The sequence below is a fragment of the Bacillus rossius genome, chromosome 13, assembly GCF_032445375.1.
Source record: "Bacillus rossius redtenbacheri isolate Brsri chromosome 13, Brsri_v3, whole genome shotgun sequence".
In the NCBI taxonomy this organism is placed as follows: domain Eukaryota; kingdom Metazoa; phylum Arthropoda; class Insecta; order Phasmatodea; family Bacillidae; genus Bacillus; species Bacillus rossius.
The window spans coordinates 43856697-43881457 of NC_086340.1; the positions used below are offsets into that span (position 1 = coordinate 43856697).

The window sequence follows — 24761 nt, forward strand, 5'->3', positions numbered from 1 at the left end:
TCGGGGAACTGATCAAAGTGAAATAATTAGTATTCCGCTCCCTGCGAACCATAACTTCTGTGTGACAAAAAGAAAGTTTTAATTGCCAGAAAAAGTTTTGACGTGGAGGTCTGCGTGATAAACAGACCTGCGCTTTGCAAGAAACGTGCGGTGAAAGAAAAAAAACTGCGACGTGTTCTCAAACTCGGGTGAAGTCGGCAACTCAACTTCGGCAAGAAACCTACATTATCTCTGGTTATTACACACTACATAACTAGAGACCGGAAAAATTCGCGGTTTCGATGGCCTTCAGGATAGACTGCACATTCCCCTGTACACTCGGGAAAATAACGCAAGTTCATTGGCTGCCGACTTGTAAGTCGTCTCAGCTGGTTTGTCTGTGATTCGATCCTTCTTTGGTTGAGGGTTTATAATTGGTTGAGATGCGTCCAGATGAACAGTAAGCCAATAGCAAAATCATCTAAGAGGTATATGTATTTGAATTCTAGCCTATCGCATAATGAATCCGCGAATGTTTCCAGTCTCTATACATAACCAACGTGTCCCTGTTTCCTAAGTGCACGGCTGATATTCCAGGAATACTTTTTTTTTCTCCCAAGAAAACTCCAACCTTGATTAGCTACTCGACAAGCTTGGGAATGACTTCGAAATTAAACTTGCCACACACAAACACACACACACACACACACACACACATACACACACAAAATGCCTGGTGTTCGCAAATAACGATTTGCATTCCTCCGTTGCTCAGGGAAGGGGGAGGTGGGGTGTTTACCTCGGGCTGTTTTCGGAGCTCCGCAAACAAGAGAATTAGCGAAATGCAGTAGCGCTTTCGTCGTGACGTAACGAGATAAAGTGTGGCCTCGAGGCGCCATGATGGGAGGGGGTGAGGGGGGTAGGGGTGAGGGGGAGGGGGAGGGGGGAGGGGGGGGGGGTAGGGGGAGGGGAGGCCGGACTCCCTGAGGAACACGGTAGGTGGAGCAACTTGGTGGAAGTCAAAGCAAGGACCGTCGTGAGAGAGGGAGGGAGAGGGAGAGAGAGAGAGAGAGAGAGAGAGAGAGAGAGGGTGATTAATCATCTGTCGCCTCGCGTGGTAGCCGGCCCGACAGCCGCCCAGCCGGCAACGTCGCCCTGTCGTGCGTCTGGCAACCGCGCAGAGACCCGAGGAACACGCCAACCAGATTATCTCAGTTTCGGAAACACCCGGCCCGGGCGCATTACTCATTTCCGACCGACGAGTCGTTTGAATTACTTCCTGGCGGTGGATGAGGGTCAAGTTGGAGGTATAGTCCCGGTAGAGTAACTTGACTCGAAATTAACATTTCTTTTAGAGGAGTACCAGTGGTACTGAAAAAGCACCGTATGATATTTTCTTTATGAACAGTGAAAAACAAAATATGTAGGTTTGAGATCTGTCAATTTGGAGACAATTCATGCCAGAGAACATATAATGATCTAATTCATACGTACATGAACAGGTAAATTCAAACATTGCAGAGAGAGAGAGAGAGAGAGAGAGAGAGAGAGAGAGAGGGAGAGAAAAATTATATGTTTTTCATAAAATTACATTGGTAAACAGTTGCCAATAAATAGTTTGTAATTCTACAAGAAAGAAATGGCAACTTTGTACAACACTTAACTATGGTTAATTTTGCATGTATGAAAAACGTTTATCGAGATAGTACTACTGAGTATTTCGTACGAAAACTGGCGCACAATTATATATTTTAATTGGTGTTTCATTCAAGAATATTTTTCAAACCATGGAAAAATTTTGTAATATTAAATAATTATACTTTATTTTGTATTGTATGCTTATTTATTTGCGACGTTAATACTGGAAAGCTATTCAGGAAACGATTTACAAATAAATAACTATTGGAGGTACTGGGTAAGAATCTGAACCCAGTATTAATTCGAACATTTTTTTGTAGTACTGTAGTTTTTTTCATATAGAGTACACAAATTTACAAATATCTATAACTTTACAAGAATTTTTCTGTTCCATTTACAAAAGAAAATTTATAGATCAGGTATTTCATAAACTTTTCATTTGGTGTTCATGGATTGAGTGATGAGTTTCTGTGAGCCATTTTGACTAGAAAAAAGAAAGCTATGACTTTTAATTAGTTTCAATTCAAGAACACCAAAAAAACCATCAACATAAGATTTTTTGCGGTGCATGCGGTTTACGGAAGAAACTTACACACGCAATCACAACTATATTTTTGTAATAAAGAAAAAATAAACTATCAGAATCCTCTTAAACTGTTAATATAATTACGATATCGTTCCCGAAAAAACGTTGAACTGCATATCATAAATTATGGTTCAGAATATTCCTCATACAGCTGTTTCATTTGCTGGTACTCAGTTTTGGTCAACGAGACATTATTAACCACCTACAGAGCTGTTATGTTGTATTTTTCTCGCTCATTTATTTCAGTGCAAAAATCCACACGGCATATGTGTCTTTATTGAAGACCTCGATAATTATTTACATGGTCCTCTTGAGAAAAATTATTTTGACCCTTTTTTATGACGTCACGTGTGGGTTTACAACTGAGCAACGTGTACCATGAAATCGATTTGGAAGAGGATGTCGCTTTTAGATGATTTTCCAATATCATGCAGGGAGATATTAATCTATGGAAAGGCTGTCTTTTAAGTTTAAATCGCTCTGGTAGGTAATTGGTTAGCAATGTAAACCCAAAGCTGTATAAATGTTAACACCGTTTATTTATTTAAAACTGTTTACTGTTTTGATTTGAACTTGCTAGGAGTAATAACAAAACTGCCAACATGAAGTGAGTATTGTTAAAAGTTAAACGTTAAAAAGTTACCGCAATTAATTAGCACTGAAAGTAACTTAAGATAAAAAATTTTTTGCACACAAGACATAAATATGTTATTTAAATGGAAAATATTGTACTCGCCCACTCCGTAACTTCTCACCGCAATGTTCTAATGCTGAAAAGTCATTAAATGTACCGGAACACAACACCTAGGAAAAATGTTTGCCACCGGAACTTACATTTTTCGATTTTACATGGAATATACTTCTAAGAATTTATTTGTTTCAATAACTTTGTGACATCAGGAATACCAATGCAACGACTGAAACACACTTGAACGGCTCCCAACTCTAGGGCCGTTTATAGACGATGGTCCTTAATCGTTAGACAATCGGAAAACATTCGAGAATTTTTTATTTAATTTTTTAAAATATTTTTAACTATGCTAAATGTCAATTTTATTTAAGAAGCTACATTTTTTTGTGTGCACTCCTGATATTCTCACAGAGCTATTGCAATATTTACATAAAAATTATACATAAAAATATACTTACAAAAATTGGCGTTATCATTTGGCTGCACACTAGTCCGCAAGTGGTTTTGTACTTTAACAGCCTCCATCATACATGTCCATGTTAACAGACGCGCCATGAAGGACTCTATTCCAGTAACAAACTTGCAAGAAAGGTGTTCACCAATCATGTGCAACTAGGACAGACGCTGCATCGTGGAAGTAGCCAATCAACACATGTAACTTGTACACGATTATGTACAATAATATGGCGTCCACCATGGTGCCAGAACATGACATAAATTTTGGAGGTCTAAAAGAGCAATGAAATATATATATATTTAAAAATGGGGAAGGCCGTTGTAAATAATTGGTGAGAAATTTTGGGACACAATATTACACAGCAAAGCATTGGACAGTTAAGACAACCGATAGTTGCAATCCAATTACTTTATTGGTCTTTATATATTTTTTTTTCTACATATAGAAGCTCTACTCTGGCAAAAGTCCATAACTTCTCACAGAATAACGGTTCAACGCTTTCCATGAAGGTAAAATCCATGAGAGGAAGCGGGTTTTCGATGGAAGTCCTTGCTTGTCAAGTACCTGTACCACGCGACGTGAATCGAGGCAGTTGCTGGCTGCGGGATGCTGGAGAAGGAGGGGGCAGTCCAAGCCAACCTATTGTCTCGCGCGCGTTCCTCGGATTCAGCAGTCCCGCTCCGCAGAGAACAGTCGAGACGAAGAGGCCACTACCAGGAATCAATGCCGCGAACAGCCTGATCTACAAATCTGGGTGTTCCAAGAACTCGCGGCTGAGGGCCAGTGCCTTGTAAGCCCTCTGCACGGAGGATAATCTGGTGGTGGTAATTGGCGTCGCGACGTCTGCTCACTATTTATCGCTTCGCGACAACAACTGGCACACCTTCAAGCACCTATGCATAGATTCCATTTTTTCAAAGTGAAATTTCTTTGGGCGCGATGAGATAATAATTTCAAGGCCGAATTTTAATGAAATGTTTTCGTGAAACATTGTTGTGAAACTTTCCTGACGCGGATAGCACAGAGAATATGTACTTGACCAAAGAGATATAAAGAGAGCACTATGCTACATACGTTGCTGGGCTCTTTTTTTTCTATTTGTACAATGATTCGTTCCCCGCGCAAAGAAGTATAACCGAGAGACGGTATCACGCAAAGTTGGTCTTTATAGTGTGAGTATTTCAACAGTGAATAAATTTTATTTCGAAAATTGTTTTCTTTCTTTCTCTTTTATTCCTCTCTCTCTGTCTCTGCCGTTTTACCCTTGCGATATACTTACGAGTCGTGGTTTTAATTTGCTAAAGAATCTATCAAGTGTACTGTGTTACACGCGCTCTATTTTTATCACATTTTTCTAAAATATTCGTGACGTAAGGCTCGGTTTTGCAGGGACAGTTGTTGATTTCCTTTTATAACATAGCTTTGCTCTAAGGGCCAATTCTAAAAAAATTTAGCATGATACCGTCCTTGCATTTGTTACCTATGCTATCACTGAAATTTTCAGCAGATATTTGCTCAGTGTAGTACAAAAGGTTAAATAATTAGCGCAAGTATTCATTAATATCACTTGCACGAATTTTTACACGCATTTTATTACACTTCGTAATTACCAGTTTTAAAGTATTGATGTCAGAGCGAGTAACGCAAGAATGTTATCAAGTGGAATGTACATAAATATAATCAAAAAATTAGTGAAGACAAGAAGGTGAAACATAAATGAACATTGCGTGGTTATCTGTGCTTTAACATTGTTAAATTACTAACACGGAGAAGTTTATTCTTGGCAAAAGGCAGTGCTACGAGGAAGCATGTTTCATTTTCTGGCCAAAGTAATTTGTTTGCTAGTTTAAAATCTTGTAAACTTTTGATTTACACAATAAATATTTTCCAGTTATAGCTCTTTGCCCCACTTCATAAATTTTTTTTTTTTAACGTGCGTGGTTAAGATTCTGTAAACACGTGTTCGTAAAACGTTAATAAAAAAACGTTAATGATTTATATATTATTTAGTAAAAAATATTTGCTCTGACTTTTTTTTATTGATTAGAAACAAAAGTCCCTCGACATTAATGTTTTTACTTCGGCAGCTTTGTGATGAGCTTTGTTTAAACCATTTGAAATTGTGTATGTATGTGTGTGTCTATATATATGTGTGTGTGTTTTAGCCGTGTTAAATTAACCTAAAATAAAAATAATTGTATAACTATAATGAAAGTCCCAAGTGTTCTTAAACTACTTGTGCACACCACTTCTTTGACTTCCAGTGCAATGTCATTTTTGCAGTTTTTAAGGTTAATAGAGGCAAGACTATTTAATTTTTAATTTACACAACAGGATGGATTCTACTGTCCTATAAGAAGTCGAGTCATAAATCATCCAGATTGAATTCTGCCATAGTCAGAGCATTTCCATTCACTTAAATATACTACACATAATTGGTCACACCGCTTCTCTCATATTATTACGAGTCCAGAGCTGCTTAAACTCTACTTTGATTGCTAATTAACGCAAAAATATATAAGCTTACTTTTGCCCATTGATAGGGACAAGAGAAGTTATTTTGTTTCGAATGGTAGATTACATTGTCTTCTGTGTACGTTTACCGTCGACATTAGATATTAGCTGCTAGATTTGTGGAAACATGAATGGGTAGCTTGTGATGTGGCTTTTTTTGCGGCAGATATGTCACGGTTTCAGAGGTTTCCACATGAATTTAAGGTTCATTAATAGTGCAGCAAACCGGTACAAACGTTTAAATTTCATCTAGTGAGGAAATGAATTCGTGAATCCATCCTGTGTTTACCCATTATACTGAAAACGTGAAAAAATACCATGACAACGCATGCGCACATTTCCTTCTCTCTGACTCACATGGCGTTCACATAGCCACAGCACCCACGGCTGGGTTTCACTCGCAATATTATTATTTATTATTGCCATTTCTTTTTATTCGTTTAGGACTATTTTTTGTCAATTTAACATCATAAATCTCTTGAATTTTTCTATGAATAAATTGGAATATTATGATTTAATATATGAATGCATAGTTTATGCAAGAATATTATAGGTTTTAAGGATTCGCGCGAGTGTTTGCAGGTTTTATCACTTGTGTGACCTTTAACAGAAATTATAAAACAGTAAATATTATGCAAACAATTTTTGTGACCGAGCAACAAATCGAGAGACGTTAAGTGTTTAATTGACGGAGATATCCCTTAATAGTAATGAAAATAAACTGAAAAATAAATTAAAATATAATATGCGACCCCACCTAAGGGCTGTCCAGTAATTTGGAAACGCCAGTAAAAATCCATAGCGACCTAACGCAGTACCTTGAAAATATGTCATTCTGCTCACTTAAGGGTTGCGATGTTAGTAGTTCTGTAGACTAACAATGTCAATCAACATTTATGATTTTATATTTGTGAAATAATACATATTGAAAATATAAACTAACGTTCTTGACTACCCTATTTTCAAATATTAGCATGCATACACAACATTTTTAAGCAATACAAAATTTTAAAACTAATCATTACGTATATTTTATACTTCAACAGCACAACAATGTTTCTGTAACAAAACTATTACTAATATTGCTAAATAAAATAATGAAAATTATTTATCACATTAAAAATATGTAAGTAAATTTAATTTTTCAATTTTTTTAAATGTCTTTCTAAATAACCGCTACAAATTTAAACAATAAAAAAACACAGAAATCAAATTAATTCTCTTTTTCATTTCTTGTTTCATTTTTACGTACTCGCTTTGAGTTTTCGTGGTTCTTTCTGTGTCAATAGTATTCTATTAGAAAAAATAATTAAATTTATATTGAGTTATAGAACATAACTTAAACCCTTTCTCAATGATAACTTTCGTCGAAAAAATCTCTAAATATTTAACATAAGAATGGTATTAAATACTGCAAAAATCGTTTATGGGATACGAATCGTTTAATGATAAATGTTTCTAAAAATTTCTTTAAACCACTCAAAAAATGAAATTTTTCCAAATGGTTACTGGAAATAACGACATAAATTCGACATTTTGGTTTTATTTTTTAAACGTCTTGCTTAATGTACACAGACTCGAGTTTCCAGTAACAGTATACCAGAGTGTATTTCTTCAGAAGTATTCTACACGCCCAGATGCGGACAAAGCTTAAAATCTAGCCAAAATGCAAAAGTATTACAATTATAATAAGTATTACTAAAATAAAATATATATGTGAGCGAGTCCTTCAGTGTTATCCAGTGACGTGTAAACATCTAGCCTCGGTAACGAGCGAATTCAGGTGTTCTTATTGTGCAAACAAACTTATAAAACGCAACTCGTGCACGAATTTTAACGCTGAGTTCTTTGAAATAATGCCGAGCGTGGTAAATGCACATCAGGCAATATTTTGGACGTACATACAATGCGGCACAGTGATCAGACGGTGGAAACGGAACGACCACACACCTGAGGTGTGGTGGCGCATACGTGGCCACCCCGTGGTCGCTGGTGGTTTTTGGTTTTCTAAAAATTCTTTTTACATGCTTTATATTAGCTTCACCTGTATGTTTGTCTGTCCGTCTGTAACTCTTTCGACTAAGAGTGAGTGGCTCATCACTGTAAAATGTCCCACCAATTTCATTACGTTCGTTAGCCGAGCGGTCTAAGGCGCGCGACTTCTGTGACGTCAGCTTTCGGTTACAGCGATCGTGGGTTCTACTCCCGGCCACGCCGAAAAAAATAGAAATGTTTTTTTTTTCCCAGTAAATTCTAAGATTATATCCATACATCTAACTGTAAATGATTCGGAGAGACTTTACCATTTCTTTGTGACGTTGCAACTCCAAATAGTTATCTCAGATGGTAATAGGTAGTGTCGGTAACTCATTTCCCTATGATAATTATACATAAATATAGTTTAAAAAACTAAAAAAACATGCTTTTAAAGAATATGAAACTAAAAAGTTAAAAATAAATATAGTTTAAAAAACTAAAGAAACATGCTTTTAAAGATTATCAAACTAAAAAGTAAAAAATATTTTTAAAATTTAATTTATGACAATAGTATATAAGCAATACTAGTATAAATGAGAAAAAAGCATGGGGCACTAAATATACAAAAAATATGGCACAAAGCGCCTCAAGCTTTTTTCTCATTTATACTAGTATTGCTTATATACTATTGTCATAAATTAAATTTTAAAATTATATTTTACTTTTTAGTTTGATAATCTTTAAAAGCATGTTTCTTTAGTTTTTTAAACTAAATTTATTTTTTTTATTCAATGAGTATAGCGATTACAGAGGCCTGAAGGCCAAAAATATACATACAATAGGAATAATAACACACACAAACCTTGCAAAGCAAACAAACATCAATTCCAGACGATTTTTGTCTCTTCTCGCAGAAGTGGTGATCGATAAGCACAAAATGACTAAATGACACATTACAAAACACACTATAAACAGACATAAAATACATGGGTAAAAGAAGATAAAAAAATCCCACCCAGGTCGCAGGTGGGCACTCTCTCCGCCGGCCGGACACCGGACCCGGAGCGCGGCAGGGGAGGTGGGCTATAGGTGGCCGAGGTGAGCACTCTCTCCACCGGCCGGACACGGGACCCGGTGCGCGGCAGGGGAGGTGGGCTATAGGTGGCCGAGGTGAGCACTCTCTCCACCGGCCGGACACGGGACCCGGAGCGCGGCAGGGGAGGTGGGCTATAGGTGGCCGAGGTGAGCACTCTCTCCACCGGCCGGACACGGGACCCGGTGCGCGGCAGGGGAGGTGGGCTATAGGTGGCCGAGGTGAGCGCTCTCTCCACCGGCCGGACACGGGACCCGGAGCGCGGCAGGGGAGGTGGGCTATAGGTGGCCGAGGTGAGCACTCTCTCCACCGGCCGGACACTGGACCCGGAGCGCGGCAGGGGAGGTGGGCTATAGGTGGCCGAGGTGAGCACTCTCTCCACCGGCCGGACACGGGACCCGGAGCGCGGCAGGGGAGGTGGGCTATAGGTGGCCGAGGTGAGCACTCTCTCCACCGGCCGGACACGGGACCCGGTGCGCGGCAGGGGAGGTGGGCTATAGGTGGCCGAGGTGAGCACTCTCTCCACCGGCCGGACACGGGACCCGGTGCGCGGCAGGGGAGGTGGGCTATAGGTGGCCGAGGTGAGCACTCTCTCCACCGGCCGGACACGGGACCCGGAGCGCGGCAGGGGAGGTGGGCTATAGGTGGCCGAGGTGAGCACTCTCTCCACCGGCCGGACACGGGACCCGGTGCGCGGCAGGGGAGGTGGGCTATAGGTGGCCGAGGTGAGCACTCTCTCCACCGGCCGGACACGGGACCCGGTGCGCGGCAGGGGAGGTGGGCTATAGGTGGCCGAGGTGAGCGCTCTCTCCACCGGCCGGACACGGGACCCGGTGCGCGGCAGGGGAGGTGGGCTATAGGTGGCCGAGGTGAGCGCTCTCTCCACCGGCCGGACACGGGACCCGGTGCGCGGCAGGGGAGGTGGGCTATAGGTGGCCGAGGTGAGCACTCTCTCCACCGGCCGGACACGGGACCCGGTGCGCGGCAGGGGAGGTGGGCTATAGGTGGCCGAGGTGAGCACTCTCTCCACCGGCCGGACACGGGACCCGGTGCGCGGCAGGGGAGGTCGGCTATAGGTGGCCGAGGTGAGCACTCTCTCCACCGGCCGGACACGGGACCCGGTGCGCGGCAGGGGAGGTGGGCTATAGGTGGCCGAGGTGAGCACTCTCTCCACCGGCCGGACACGGGACCCGGTACGCGGCAGGGGAGGTGGGCTATAGGTGGCCGAGGTGAGCGCTCTCTCCACCGGCCGGACACGGGACCCGGTGCGCGGCAGGGGAGGTGGGCTATAGGTGGCCGAGGTGAGCACTCTCTCCACCGGCCGGACACGGGACCTGGTGCGCGGCAGGGGAGGTGGGCTATAGGTGGCCGAGGTGAGCGCTCTCTCCACCGGCCGGACACGGGACCCGGTGCGCGGCAGGGGAGGTGGGCTATAGGTGGCCGAGGTGAGCGCTCTCTCCACCGGCCGGACACGGGACCCGGTGCGCGGCAGGGGAGGTGGGCTATAGGTGGCCGAGGTGAGCACTCTCTTTACCGGCCGGACACGGGACCCGGAGCGCGGCAGGGGAGGTGGGCTATAGGTGGCCGAGGTGAGCACTCTCTCCACCGGCCGGACACGGGACCCGGTGCGCGGCAGGGGAGGTGGGCTATAGGTGGCCGAGGTGAGCACTCTCTCCACCGGCCGGACACGGGACCCGGAGCGCGGCAGGGGAGGTGGGCTATAGGTGGCCGAGGTGAGCACTCTCTCCACCGGCCGGACACGGGACCCGGTGCGCGGCAGGGGAGGTGGGCTATAGGTGGCCGAGGTGAGCACTCTCTCCACCGGCCGGACACGGGACCCGGAGCGCGGCAGGGGAGGTGGGCTATAGGTGGCCGAGGTGAGCACTCTCTCCACCGGCCGGACACGGGACCCGGTGCGCGGCAGGGGAGGTGGGCTATAGGTGGCCGAGGTGAGCACTCTCTCCACCGGCCGGACACGGGACCCGGAGCACGGCAGGGGAGGTGGGCTATAGGTGGCCGAGGTGAGCACTCTCTCCACCGGCCGGACACGGGACCCGGTGCGCGGCAGGGGAGGTGGGCTATAGGTGGCCGAGGTGAGCACTCTCTCCACCGGCCGGACACGGGACCCGGTGCGCGGCAGGGGAGGTGAGCTATAGGTGGCCGAGGTGAGCGCTCTCTCCACCGGCCGGACACGGGACCCGGTGCGCGGCAGGGGAGGTGGGCTATAGGTGGCCGAGGTGAGCACTCTCTTTACCGGCCGGACACGGGACCCGGAGCGCGGCAGGGGAGGTGGGCTATAGGTGGCCGAGGTGAGCACTCTCTCCACCGGCCGGACACGGGACCCGGTGCGCGGCAGGGGAGGTGGGCTATAGGTGGCCGAGGTGAGCACTCTCTCCACCGGCCGGACACGGGACCCGGTGCGCGGCAGGGGAGGTGGGCTATAGGTGGCCGAGGTGAGCGCTCTCTCCACCGGCCGGACACGGGACCCGGTGCGCGGCAGGGGAGGTGGGCTATAGGTGGCCGAGGTGAGCACTCTCTTTACCGGCCGGACACGGGACCCGGAGCGCGGCAGGGGAGGTGGGCTATAGGTGGCCGAGGTGAGCACTCTCTCCACCGGCCGGACACGGGACCCGGTGCGCGGCAGGGGAGGTGGGCTATAGGTGGCCGAGGTGAGCACTCTCTCCACCGGCCGGACACGGGACCCGGAGCGCGGCAGGGGAGGTGGGCTATAGGTGGCCGAGGTGAGCACTCTCTCCACCGGCCGGACACGGGACCCGGTGCGCGGCAGGGGAGGTGGGCTATAGGTGGCCGAGGTGAGCACTCTCTCCACCGGCCGGACACGGGACCCGGAGCGCGGCAGGGGAGGTGGGCTATAGGTGGCCGAGGTGAGCACTCTCTCCACCGGCCGGACACGGGACCCGGTGCGCGGCAGGGGAGGTGGGCTATAGGTGGCCGAGGTGAGCACTCTCTCCACCGGCCGGACACGGGACCCGGAGCGCGGCAGGGGAGGTGGGCTATAGGTGGCCGAGGTGAGCACTCTCTCCACCGGCCGGACACGGGACCCGGTGCGCGGCAGGGGAGGTGGGCTATAGGTGGCCGAGGTGAGCACTCTCTCCACCGGCCGGACACGGGACCCGGAGCGCGGCAGGGGAGGTGGGCTATAGGTGGCCGAGGTGAGCGCTCTCTCCACCGGCCGGACACGGGACCCGGTGCGCGGCAGGGGAGGTGGGCTATAGGTGGCCGAGGTGAGCACTCTCTTTACCGGCCGGACACGGGACCCGGAGCGCGGCAGGGGAGGTGGGCTATAGGTGGCCGAGGTGAGCACTCTCTCCACCGGCCGGACACGGGACCCGGTGCGCGGCAGGGGAGGTGGGCTATAGGTGGCCGAGGTGAGCACTCTCTCCACCGGCCGGACACGGGACCCGGAGCGCGGCAGGGGAGGTGGGCTATAGGTGGCCGAGGTGAGCACTCTCTCCACCGGCCGGACACGGGACCCGGTGCGCGGCAGGGGAGGTGGGCTATAGGTGGCCGAGGTGAGCACTCTCTCCACCGGCCGGACACGGGACCCGGAGCGCGGCAGGGGAGGTGGGCTATAGGTGGCCGAGGTGAGCACTCTCTCCACCGGCCGGACACGGGACCCGGTGCGCGGCAGGGGAGGTGGGCTATAGGTGGCCGAGGTGAGCGCTCGAGTGACCGATCGCCGGGCTGGCGGGTGAGAAGGGGGAGGGGGGCGGGTTCCGCGGATGGGCGTGTAAAACGGGGGCCGGGCCGGAAATTGGCCAATCCACTTTAGATCTGCAAGTCCGCAAAAAAAAAAAACGGGTATGGGCATTCGCCGCCTCCCGCTTACACCAAGCTCTATTTTTTTTTTTTCGGTTCGTTTCTCGTTTCTCCCGACCACGACCTGGCAGGATCCACCGACACTAGGAGATGGCTCAGGCGGGTTAGAAAAAAAGGAAAAGAAAAGGAGCGGCTTGCCCCACGAACCTCTTCACCAATCACAGAGCACTTCCCTCGCGTCTAGGGCGCCTAGTTGGAATACTGAGCACCAGGGCTCGGCGCCAGCCCTGACTGGAGAGGAGAACGTCTACTCCCGCCCGTCGCTTGGCTGTAGCGCGCCCTCATTGGTCTCGCGCGACCACGCGAGGTTCAGTTCCCGCCGTGCATTGAAGTCACGCTTACCGAGAGAGAGAGGATATACCGAAACTACAGGATGTTCATGAAAGAATGTCCCAGTTTCAATGGTGTCATAACTAGAGACCGGAAATATTCGCGGGTTCAATGACCAGTAGGATGAACTCCATAGTTCTTACGTACACTCGGTCAAATGTGACCCACTCATTGGCTGCTGTCTTGTGAGATGTCCCAACGTAGCAGCCCGTGATTCGGTAAAGCCTTAGGTTGGGTGTTTCTCATTGGCCCAGAGAGACATTTAAGTGAGTTGTGAGCCAATAGCAAAGGCAGCACTGAGGTATAACTATTTGTATTTTAGCCTATCGCGAAATGAATTCGCAAATTTTTGCGGTCTTTAGTCATAACATCTTAATTTACACTATATAAAAGAAATAACACCTCGAATTGAAGGAAAAACTAACCTAGATTTTTCTTAAAAATGTCCAAAATGCGCACGCACATTTAGCTATACGGCACACACAAAATTTAAATGCCAATTTTTCCCACACTAGGTTGTTAACACGACCGGAGTAATGGAAGCAATAGCCCCTTTAATGACGTGTCTCAGCTCTGGAAATTCATCAGGTAGCGGCGGAACGTAAACACAATGTTTCATTAAGCCCCAAAGGAAGAAAAAAACATCTCGTGGCGTTATGTCAGGTGAACGTATAGGCCAGCGAAAAAGAGCTCCGTCATTACGACCAATAAGTTATTTCTCGCAGCGCATACAGAGTATGGCCGGTTAGTAAATGTGTGGTCGTAACAATGCATAAAACGTCTGGGAAATATGAATTATACTTTGACATGTTAAAAATTGGGATAGATAGTTTAAAATTACAATTAGGCCTATAGCAAAAAGATGATCAAGGTTATGTTTGAAATTTAAAAAAAGTCTTCAATTATGTTTCATTCATATTATCTTATACGTTTATTAATAGTTTAGTATAAATAAACAGAATATGGCTCAAGGTGATTCAAAAACTTTTTATTAAGTAAGCACATGGGCTACACTTACAAAACTTTGCGAAACAAAGGAGTGTTGTCAATATTTATCAAACTTTAAGCAACAGAATAGTCTCTAAAAAAGAGCATTTTAAATTATTCTTAGTAGCAGTTATATGTGTTTCTGTAACAGGATTATATAACCACTGACCCAACTAATATTCACGCCTTCATGAACGGGCCGTTTAGGTTGTAGGTGTGAAAATTTAGTTTTACCGTCGTAGGTTTGAAGTTCGGGGTACTTCCACTTTCAGAGTTTTCAAAGCGCTACTGGGAAGTGACTGGCGGGAATCCAAAGAAGAAAAAGTGAATATAAAGCTCATTAGGTTTCCCCATAAATACCACGTAAAGCGCATGCAGCGACATCAGAGAGTGAGTAAGCCAGTCTGATGAGCTGGGCTCTCTTCTGTGCATGTCCGTCCTGTGTTCAGTAATCCGTTTCCACACACACGTCGCCGGCACGGCGGTCTCTGCATGCGCCTCTACGCGCGGGCCTGTTCTTCCTGGAGAGAGGTCCGCTGCAAGTTATCCAATTATAACTGCCGTCTTTTATTTCACCGAGGCGAATCAAATGAACGCAAATTTCGCATTAAGTACATTATTACCAGTATTTCTCATTGGATCGGTAGGAGTGAATACAATTTCACAAAATGGTATATAAGTCAAAAATTAAATTTAAATAAATGTTCAAATATTAGTTAATAATTTTATTTTGTTTTTATGTCTGTCCAATTTAGTGAACGAAGTAGTATAGGAATGTATTTCCTGAAACAGGGTCCAGGGTGAGGTGCGAGGTGCCGAGCCACATCTCTAACGTCACGTCCATCTCTGACGTCACGGCGGCCATCTTGGATAAGTGTAACGGGACACAGCGTAACGGGACAAGTAGGACATTGACCTTTGACCCTCAAAATTCGCCAAAATTGGGCAAAAATTGCCCAAAATTCCTAAAAAATCGCCAAAATGTACATTTATGTGGAAAAAAATTCCGCCAAAAAATCTCAAAAATTCCTCAATTCAAAAATCAGGATTTCGAAAATCCTCAAAAGTCGTTTTGCCCTAGAAAGAACCCAAATTCCTAAAAGCGGCTTAAAACTCCTAAGAGCTAGCCGCTCTAAGCCGCCGAGGTCATGACCTTGAAAACTAGGATGCCATGGCAGCCAGTTTGAATCATGATGTCACCGTTGCAATTTCCGTTACGACCGCCATCTTTAACTTTTTTATTTATTATCCGATTTTAATGAAAAATTTTTTAAAATTTATAAAAAAAATCAAATAACAAAATTTTAATGAAAAATATTTTTAAAAAAATGTACTTTTACGACACGGAGTTCGGAGTCCTCGGTTCGAACCCGGTGAGGGCAAAAAATAAAAATGACGACCGATCCTTCCCCCCGCGGTGGCTGCAGGCATACTGACTCCCACCACTTTTTTTCAAAGCATATATATCGTCACCTAGTATGACGTCATGTCCGCCATCTTGTCTTCGATGCTGGAGGCCATCATCATTGTATCGTCGGCGAGAGTGCGCTGATGACATGTGAGTTCAATTCTTATCCGCTAGAGTGCAGTAATCAATTATTGCTGTGACACCCGCCATCTTGAAATTTGGACGCCTTCTTGAAAATCCGTAATTATTTAGCTAGAAATTCGGGAAAAATTCCAAAATTCATTACTTAAATCACTCATTAATTTACATATTGATTCGATCTGCTCATGTCCTCGGTTCGATACCCGATCGATGCAATAATGTTTAATTTTATGTAAAAAATAATAATTTCAATAAACCATGTTCAACATTCTTAAAGAGACTTTAAATCCTCTACTACCATCATCCTATCAGACATCAAGACCACCATCTTGAAATCATGTAATAATGTAGCTAGAAAAGCGGGAAAAAAATCCCGTTTTGAGGGAAAATTTCCTGTTTAAGTTCTCAAACATTCCTGTAGCTTTTAAAGTCCACAAAGCGACTTTATATATATATATATACATACATACACACACACACACACTTATACATATTCAAAACTTATTTCAAATCATTTCCTTTAGAAACGGACAGTAATTCTTTGACGGTGTATTAAAGACACATAATGTCCATTGATTTCTTCCATAACTAGCATAAATGACCCTGAAATAAGTCGGAAAGAATATTGGAAGGGTTTTAGTTAAGTGTGTAAATGTTGTTTTGAAACAAACGGTGAAACATCCTGGTTTAGTTATTTTTATTCTCTTAAAATTGCTGTTATACGTTTATTAATATTTTTTTTCATATTTTCACAACATTTTCAATCATCCAGTGGCTCTTTTGATACTGAAATTTTTAAAAATAAGGCTATTTCATCTCATTATTGGGCGAATGTTACTGCTTTGATGAGGTCAAAAACACTTCTGGAGTAGAATTTTGTGCGATTTAATTTTTTTTTTGTGACGAGTAAAATTTTTGCTGGCTATGAAAATGATGCGGTGCCCCACTTACTGAAAATTCGAGAAGGGGGAGCCGGGAGGTGAGGTACACCTCCAGGTCCCGCGTCGCTGAAGGAGGCGATAGGAAAACAGTTACGCGGAGAAGGGCGGCACTAAATCCGGGGGTGCCAACCCCAGCCGCGCCGAGTCAGCGTGGGACGCCTCTTCAACCCCCGTCGTCTGGACGGCGCCGGCCTGACAGCTCTCTGACGCACCCGCCCGCCAATGGCGTCTGCGAACACCCTCACGGTAGTCGTCGGCGTCCGTGAACTAACATCACGTGCCCATTCCGGGCATTTCTCCCACTGGCACTTCTTTCAATAACCATCGAACCTGAGACAAGTCTCGTAACACGGAGTTCAGACATCTCAAGCCCGGGATAACGAGGACCTTACTGAACAAGCGAAACCTTCATCTTCTGCTAATATGTGAAAACTGCCACGAGAATCAAAATAGTAACTGAGAGGGTTTTCCTGCATGAACAAGTTAGGTCCACTTTGGGTCAAAAATGAGAGCGTGCGTAACATGCAATGAAAGAATTAGATAGGTGCGAACTTTTCCCACTCAGATATGGCTGTTATCTCATCATAAATATTATGTGTTTGGAGCAAGAATCAGGAAAAAAAAACATAGTTACTCGAAAATTACAATTCAGGACTTAACTGTTTCTTGCAGAAAACCTCCTCAATTGTCGAATATACTATCTTGAGCCGCGCAGAAGTGGTAGATTGTAACGACGTTTCGCTCTGAATTGCGTCAGGCATATTCAGAGTTTGGTAAATCAACTGTCGATTTCTCTACTCTGCAGATGTCTGCTGCAGTGCAAAGTGAAACGTCGGTTCAATCGACAGCTACAACGCGGCTCAAGCCAAGATAGTGTATCAGACAATGCTTCCCGTATACAATAATAACAATTTTAAAATTATAAATTCATGTTTTACAACGATATAATCTGAATAACGACTCATCGGTGACATGGTGGTGATGCGATTTTTAAACACGGGAGACAAAGAAATGGCTATGTTTTACTAATAAACGAATAATGAAAAATATTAACATGCAGGGAAAAACTTTAAAATATATTACATACGTAAAATATTGGTGACACTAGAGTTAATTTTTGTGCGAGTTGATAAATTGTCTAAATTGCACTTTACAAGGGTATCAGACCCCGCCATCTTCATTTGTTTTCCATTTTTTTGTTAAAATTCGAATTTTGTATTTTTCATCCGAATGTTTGGCCAAGGCATAAAAACTTTATCCCAGACCTTGTGTATCGTTTTTCAACCACATACTTATTCTATAAGCACCACAATTAATTGGCACTATTTCACGCGGGTAACTACATCTATTATGATAATCATACTAGTTCACAAGTTTTGACTTCAACAAAGCTACATCCTAAGCCATGTCATACCAAAACATTAAACAAGGAAGCTTTACCGCAAAGTGGTATAAAAATAATTAAAATAACAATTTTTCGATGCCTATTATTTTTATTTTAACAACATATGTATTTACTGTAACTATTTTACACTAACAATTTATGTATGCAATCTATAGATTTTGACGAGAGCTGACGATTGGAACCCAAAAGAACGTCGTAGCTACTCCGAGTCAAAAGTTATACTAAGTGGAAATCCCGAAAAGCAAAATGACCTCAAAATGGCGGCGCTTCCCCCTCCACCGCGCGCGATGCGTCACAGTCCTCACTTGGCGTAACGAATTCTTTGATCCTTTAGCTATCCAGTGGTGTAATTAAATTTTGGATGGGGATGATAGATATGTGGCTGCAACACCAAACTGTATCCCCCGATTTTGTTATCATTCTTTTTTTTTATTTCCTCTCACTATGGAAGCAGTTTTAAAGACGTGCTCACGTCAGTGAACTAACAGCTGCTGAACTGCTGGTTAGAGAACTTGTCTCGTTAGGTGCTCATGAGAAGTATTAGAGAGTAGTTCACTTGGGGGTGGTTCGGGTTTCCACCCCCGAGTGACGAACGAGTAGTTTCCGTGCCTGGCATCGGTCACGCGTAACGACGAGGTTTTTTTTTTATGTCCCGCGCGGCCCGTGAATCACGCGCCGGTCACGCGCGCGGTAATGCGTGATAAATACCGGCGCGCACGCGGCGACACAATGCACTCGGGAGGACAGAACAAGGGGCAGCGACATATCATCGCACGGACATACTTTCAGCGGAACCACGCGCCCCGTCGTCTCTGTAGCGGAAATGGCAAATTGGCAGTGATTCAAGCAAATAAAGCGGAAATAATTAACGACTTGTTCAGCCACGCTTCGAAACAGGTCAGTGTTGGCGCGTTGGGCATGACCGCGGTCGCCAGTTCCACCCGAGACCGCGACCCAACCTGGCACAGACTGCCATTTTATATTCGCACTGCAAGTAGGAGAAACCAACTATGCGTGTACTTAGGTACGCGCGTGAGAAGTTATACTTCTTTGGCATCATTAAAAAATAGTGTTTAATTGCATGCAAATAATTCTCCATGGTAACGTTATTCTCCATGGTAGCGTTAAACGTTTAACGCAACCTTGTTGGAAGTCGCATTAGAAGTATAACTTCAAACAAAAATATACCTACCGCCGGATTTTGAACCACGGCCCTTCAGCATATTGACTGCGCAGTATAACCACTACTCTGACAGAAGATTACGAAGAAAATTCTCCATGGTAGCGTTATTCTCCATGGTAGCGATAAACGTTTAACGCAACCTTGTTGGAAGTCGCATTAGAAGTATAACTTCAACTAGAAGAAATACTTTCCTAGAAAACCCGTGTCTATTTCTTTTCCTTAAAAACACTTTTATTTTATATATTTATACATTCACACTGTATTAATTGCAATACATTATGTTAAAACATTTTTAAGTAGGTTAAAGTTGGGTTTACAATTTTAAAAATAAATTATTTTACAAGTCACAAATGTATATAATTTATTATTGTTCTAAGTATACAACAAACTAGTGTGTTTAAAATACGTTTGGAAAACGCTGCTTATTAATGAGTCTGTGCGTCTGTGTTTTAGTGACTAGTTTTCTTGTGAAAAAAAAGGCGGGTAACACTTATGTATACACAGTAGTTGATAACACTGCAACTATAACAACTGTAGATACTGCGGGATCCAAACAAGGGAAGCCTAAGATGTACATCAAGTTCTGTCCCTGCCCGAACACGCCCGAATATTCACCTTCGGCCAAACTCGGATTTATTATATATATTTATATTTCTCTGTTTATTTTAATGTAGCTATACTAACCTAACTAACCGTCCATAGTGTTTTAAAGTGTTTTAATGTAGCTAACCTAACCGACCACTTTTAATATTTGAATTCATTTTTCCTGCGCAAAAATAAAAAAAATCCCGAGGTTGGCCGAAGGTGAATATTCGGGCGTGTTCGGGCAGGGACAGAACTTGATGTACAGCTTAGGCTTCTCGGCCAAAAACCATTCATAAACACTTGTCGTTCTCGGTTCTGCCTCTTACCTGAGCTCCTCGCCCACAAACTGCATCTTACTGCTCGGTCGTAAGACTATGCTGGGTTGGTGGCCCCAGCCGCTGGTCATTGCCGAAGCTCTAATACCCTCCCGATCAAACAACAGGGAGCGATCCATAACAGTTCTGTATATTAAAAAGAAGCTCTGGAATGATTTAAAAACTGAACTGGAAGTTACTTCCACACTACCCTTCAAGGGCGCTTATTGGGAGGGGAACGTTGAGAAATGCCGGCCGCAAGGTTCGGAATATATCTGCTCGGTCGTAAGGCTGTTTCCAGACGCGAAGCATCTGCCCGCAGCAATCCGCGCAGTGGTTTAGCTCGCACGGCCTAGCACTCTTCTCTCACTTGGTCGTTCACGCAGCACGCCGCGTGTAGACGTAGCGTCACTACGTATTGTAAACCCGGCGCCGCGTCCAGCCATCACTGTCTGCACTGCCGCGGTCAACTACCGCTGAATTCACGGCTTGTAACGGCCATCGATGCACTCAAAGTCCTGAGCCGGATTAATCTCTCGTAAAAGTCCAACATTTTTAAACCCTGATACATACGTAGCACAAAATTACGAATAAAAAGATACTAAACAAAATGAATGAAAACGGAAAGGCAGCCATAGGGGCTGTCGTCAGAAGTGAAAATTTAAAACTTTGTTTTTAAATGTGTAATATGACGTCATTTCTACGTCAAATTTAACCTAGGAAAATGATTTTGGTATTGTATCACTATCATGTCGGTGACGCGAACCCATAATTATGGCCCCTACCAAAAATCGCTCAACGCGGCTAAAGAAGTTTTCACTTCAAAAGTTATTGCCAAAACATTTTTAAATATCACAAGTTTAAACCTAACTCAAACTCTGGAGGCAATTTAAACGTTTTGGAAGTGGTGGCCTTCGGACAGAGCATATCGGCCAACCAGGAATAAAAACTGTTAATAAACCACTTAACTTAAAAATATTTCAAATAGATAAAAAAAAGCACCTTAAACTATTCCGTAACCAAAAAAAATCAATACTAAAAGTTATTACCGTCTTAAAAACATAATTAATGCTAATAATGTGGTGGGAACGCCTCACCGTAATTTGCCGAAATACACTCGCCACTTGCTGGGATAGTTATTTAGTTCGTGGGTGATTTCCCCCCAAAATATCTTAGAAAATGTAGTTGTGAGATTTCGTCTTTAATGAAAACATCTGTGACGTCATCTCCACGATTCCCAGACGCAACCAACTTTCCAACGATAAGAGGGTTTTCTTTTTCGGTTTTTGGTTTTTCCTTTCGCGTCGCCGGAGTGAATTTACTGAAATAAGAGTCAGAAATTCCCTTTCCAAGTAAGATTTTTATATTTCAGTGGACAAGTTAAATCATTATTCTGTATTTTAGAGGCACAGTTTGCTAAATTCGTTTAGAAAAAATGGTTTAACACATTCGGGTACAATGACTGTTCCGAATAAAATTTTTAAAAAATTCCTAAAAATAACCTGTAAATATGATTATTATAATACCTAAATACATAGATGGGGCGTATGTGAATGAATTATTTATATTATAGTAGTAGCTTGGCTTCTGGGTTGTAGCCGTGTCATTGGCAAATAATTCACCAACGTTTCGGTTGACATTTGAGTCGCCATCATCAGTAGGTAACCTGCTCCCTGATGATGGCGACTGCAATGTCGACCGAAACGTCCGGTTAATTAATTCGCCAAGGACGCGGCTACAACCCAGAAGCCGAGCTACTTCAGACGATGGCCGTGAAAGCCTGCGAACATTATTATATTATAGCTAGTAGTTAAGATTCTGTATGTTGTGCGGTTTGAATATAAAAGGAAGGTTCTAGTAAATGTGGCGACTCCAGGGGCCGACACGGCACTGCGCCGTTATCAGACCCGCGGGTGTGGACAGGCTTGCGTCCAGGCAGCGAAGCGAACACCCATCTGTCCGGAGGCTTGCTGGCAAATGCACAAAGTTGCGCTATGTTGCAGGAGAAGCATAAGATGTCCAAGTTGTCCCTGTCCGAACACGCCCGAAAATTCACCTTCGGCCAACCTCCGGATTTGTTTTATTTTTGCGCAGGAAAAATGAATTCAAATATTAAAAGTGGTCGGTTAGGTTAGCTACATTAAAAACACTTTAGAACACTATCGACGGTTAGTTAGGTTAGTATAGCTACATTAAAATAAACAGAGAAATATAAATATATATAAATAAACCCGAGGTTGGCCGAAGGTGAATATTCGGACGTGTTCGGGCAGGGTCATAACTTTATGTACATGTTAGGCTTCCCTATGTTGCAGCGGCTGTAGGGGAGGAAGCATGGGATCCAGCCCACCACCTCCCAGCCCTCTCCACTAAACCCACACACACACACACACAATCACAATTACGAGGAGCCCGCTCAGTATTCAGGGCGGCGCTGTTTGCCAGCCCGCGTGGCCTTGTTTTTCCTCAGCCGCGGCTCTGATTGGGTCCCGCGCGGTCTTGTTAGCCTGTTACCCTTCTCCACCCCTTCCTTCCAGGGTACAAGCCCTTCGTGTTTATCTTACCCCCACGGCGCATCGGCAGAACCCTTTTGTTTTTCGTCGTGGAAATACAACACCGCGACTCCACCCCCTAACCATCTGACCCCCTTTTTATGTTTTGTTTTGCGATACACCCCACTCCCCCCACACGTAGCAGGAATCGCAAACGCGCGAGAAGAGACCAAAAGAGGAATCATCCTAAATTATTATTTTTTTTTTGTTTCGCTTGCTGTTTACGCTCCCAGACGCGACTTCGCCGAGGTCACACGGACAACTGCCTGACATCACGTCTCTGCCTGGCCAGGGTCTCCGAGCGAGAGCACGCGGTGGTAACACACTGCGCCCTGGTTCCGGAGGACCTCGGCTGAGCCGATCCGGGTTCTCTGCGGTTTCCCGCTATCGCTCCAGCTGAAAATGAAACTCAGCTTCGATCGAAAAAAAACGAAACAAGAAGCTCTAAAGACAGCCACAAGTACAAATTAAATAAAACCCAGGCATACCATGGCAATGTAAGTGCAAGTTAATTTAGTATTTTGTATATTTTTTTAAATATTACTTATAATATCAATTCATACGATAGAACATGGTTAACTTAAGTTTATGGAAGTCACGCATTTGTTGAAAACCGGTCACTGGCTAAACTCTACGTGGACGAATAAATAAATGGAAAAGTTTCTGTCAGACGGTACTCAAGGGTAATTATCACGATGGTATGAAAATTGTGAACTTATTCTTGGCTTATAGTTTGAGACAACGTTGTGCTCGATGTTTCGGTATTGCATTCTTGCAGCCGTCTTTCGGGTCGTTGTTAAATTGTCCTTGAAGATGGATGCAACAAGGCGTGCTCAAACTTCGCAAACACAGTCACTTTCTCTGACTATGCCGCTGCTCAGAAGACAATACGTAGTTTATCCGGCAGCGAAAGCCTAGGTTTGAGTTTTTGTTAAGTTGGAATCTTGAGAAGATTATGGGAATAGGAGCAGGTTGACAACTTACTGTGAGGCCTCATTTTGCTTTTATATACATTGTCATCGATTTCCGTTTCACGTACTAACAGCTTTTCGGCCCTTTCCGCCGCTGGGTGAAATCCAATAACGATTTAGATTTTTCGATACGATCGATTGCTGTTTATCACAATCACTCGCAAAAGAAGCTTACGATAACATAACCTCACTCTAAGTATTTTAGCGAAATAAAACCACAAGATGTCGTTAGATCGATTTACCTCGCATATATGCAACCCATCTCTGGTCATATTTAAATTTAACAGCATGAACTTAAATATTATTACAATATTACAAATTAACTCGAAATTTTGCTAGTATGAACATTGGCATTACATTAATAATTTATTGTAAATAATATAGGTGTGGAACAATCTCTTGAAAGACAATAACAATTAATAATTACAAAATTATTTTTAATATTTTACAAATATTGTAAAATATTAGAAATAATTTAGTAATTTTACTGCATTATTCCACGAGTCCGTTTTCTGTTGTATTATTTAGCGTTTATTTCGTCACGATATAAACGAAAATATTTTTACTTTATTAATTAGTGGTAAATATGAGACTTATTAGGTTCTGTGAATGCTTGAATGACATATTTTATATACAAACAAACTAACAACATACAGCTTAACTCGCGCCATATTCAGGATGTTGATTCTAATATGAATAATAGTAATAATGAGTAATCAAAGTATACGATGAATTCTATCTGATCGCCGCAGCAGCAGGCGAATCACGCCAGGAAGCGCGACTACCCGCAGTGCAGACGAGTGTAGCGGGAAGCCCGCACACAGGGGCAGTTATCCCAGCAGGCATGGCTACTGGCCGGCTACCCCAGGCGACAAGGAGAGCGAGGTCAGATTTCAATCACTATAAAAGTGATAAACAAAAGCCAATTTTTAAATTTAATATTTGGTTTATATTATGGAATTAATATTGTTGTGTATTTTTTTTTACTCTTAGAATATAAGAACAAAAAAAACTTGTATTACAAATAATCTAAAGTAAATTGTTTATCTGTAATGAACGAAGATTTTTTTGTGTTATAATAAACTATTGTCTAAGAGGTAATAGGTAATTATTTCTTTTTAGTTTACAAATTAATAAAAATCCTGTAGTGTGATAGATGTTTTTCCAGA

General features: G+C 43.9%; 1 protein-coding gene across 1 annotated transcript; it reads right to left on the reverse strand.

The window, feature by feature from the left end:
* Positions 1–1073: 1073 nt before the first annotated feature.
* On the reverse strand, positions 1074–20107 carry LOC134538045 (mucin-2-like). Its single transcript, XM_063379018.1, has 4 exons — positions 20082–20107; positions 16677–16811; positions 8877–12597; positions 1074–1145 (listed from the first exon to the last, which is right to left on the reverse strand). The coding sequence occupies exons 1-4, from the start codon at positions 20105–20107 to the stop codon at positions 1074–1076; spliced, it is 3954 nt and encodes a 1317-aa protein (XP_063235088.1).
* Positions 20108–24761: the final 4654 nt, after the last annotated feature.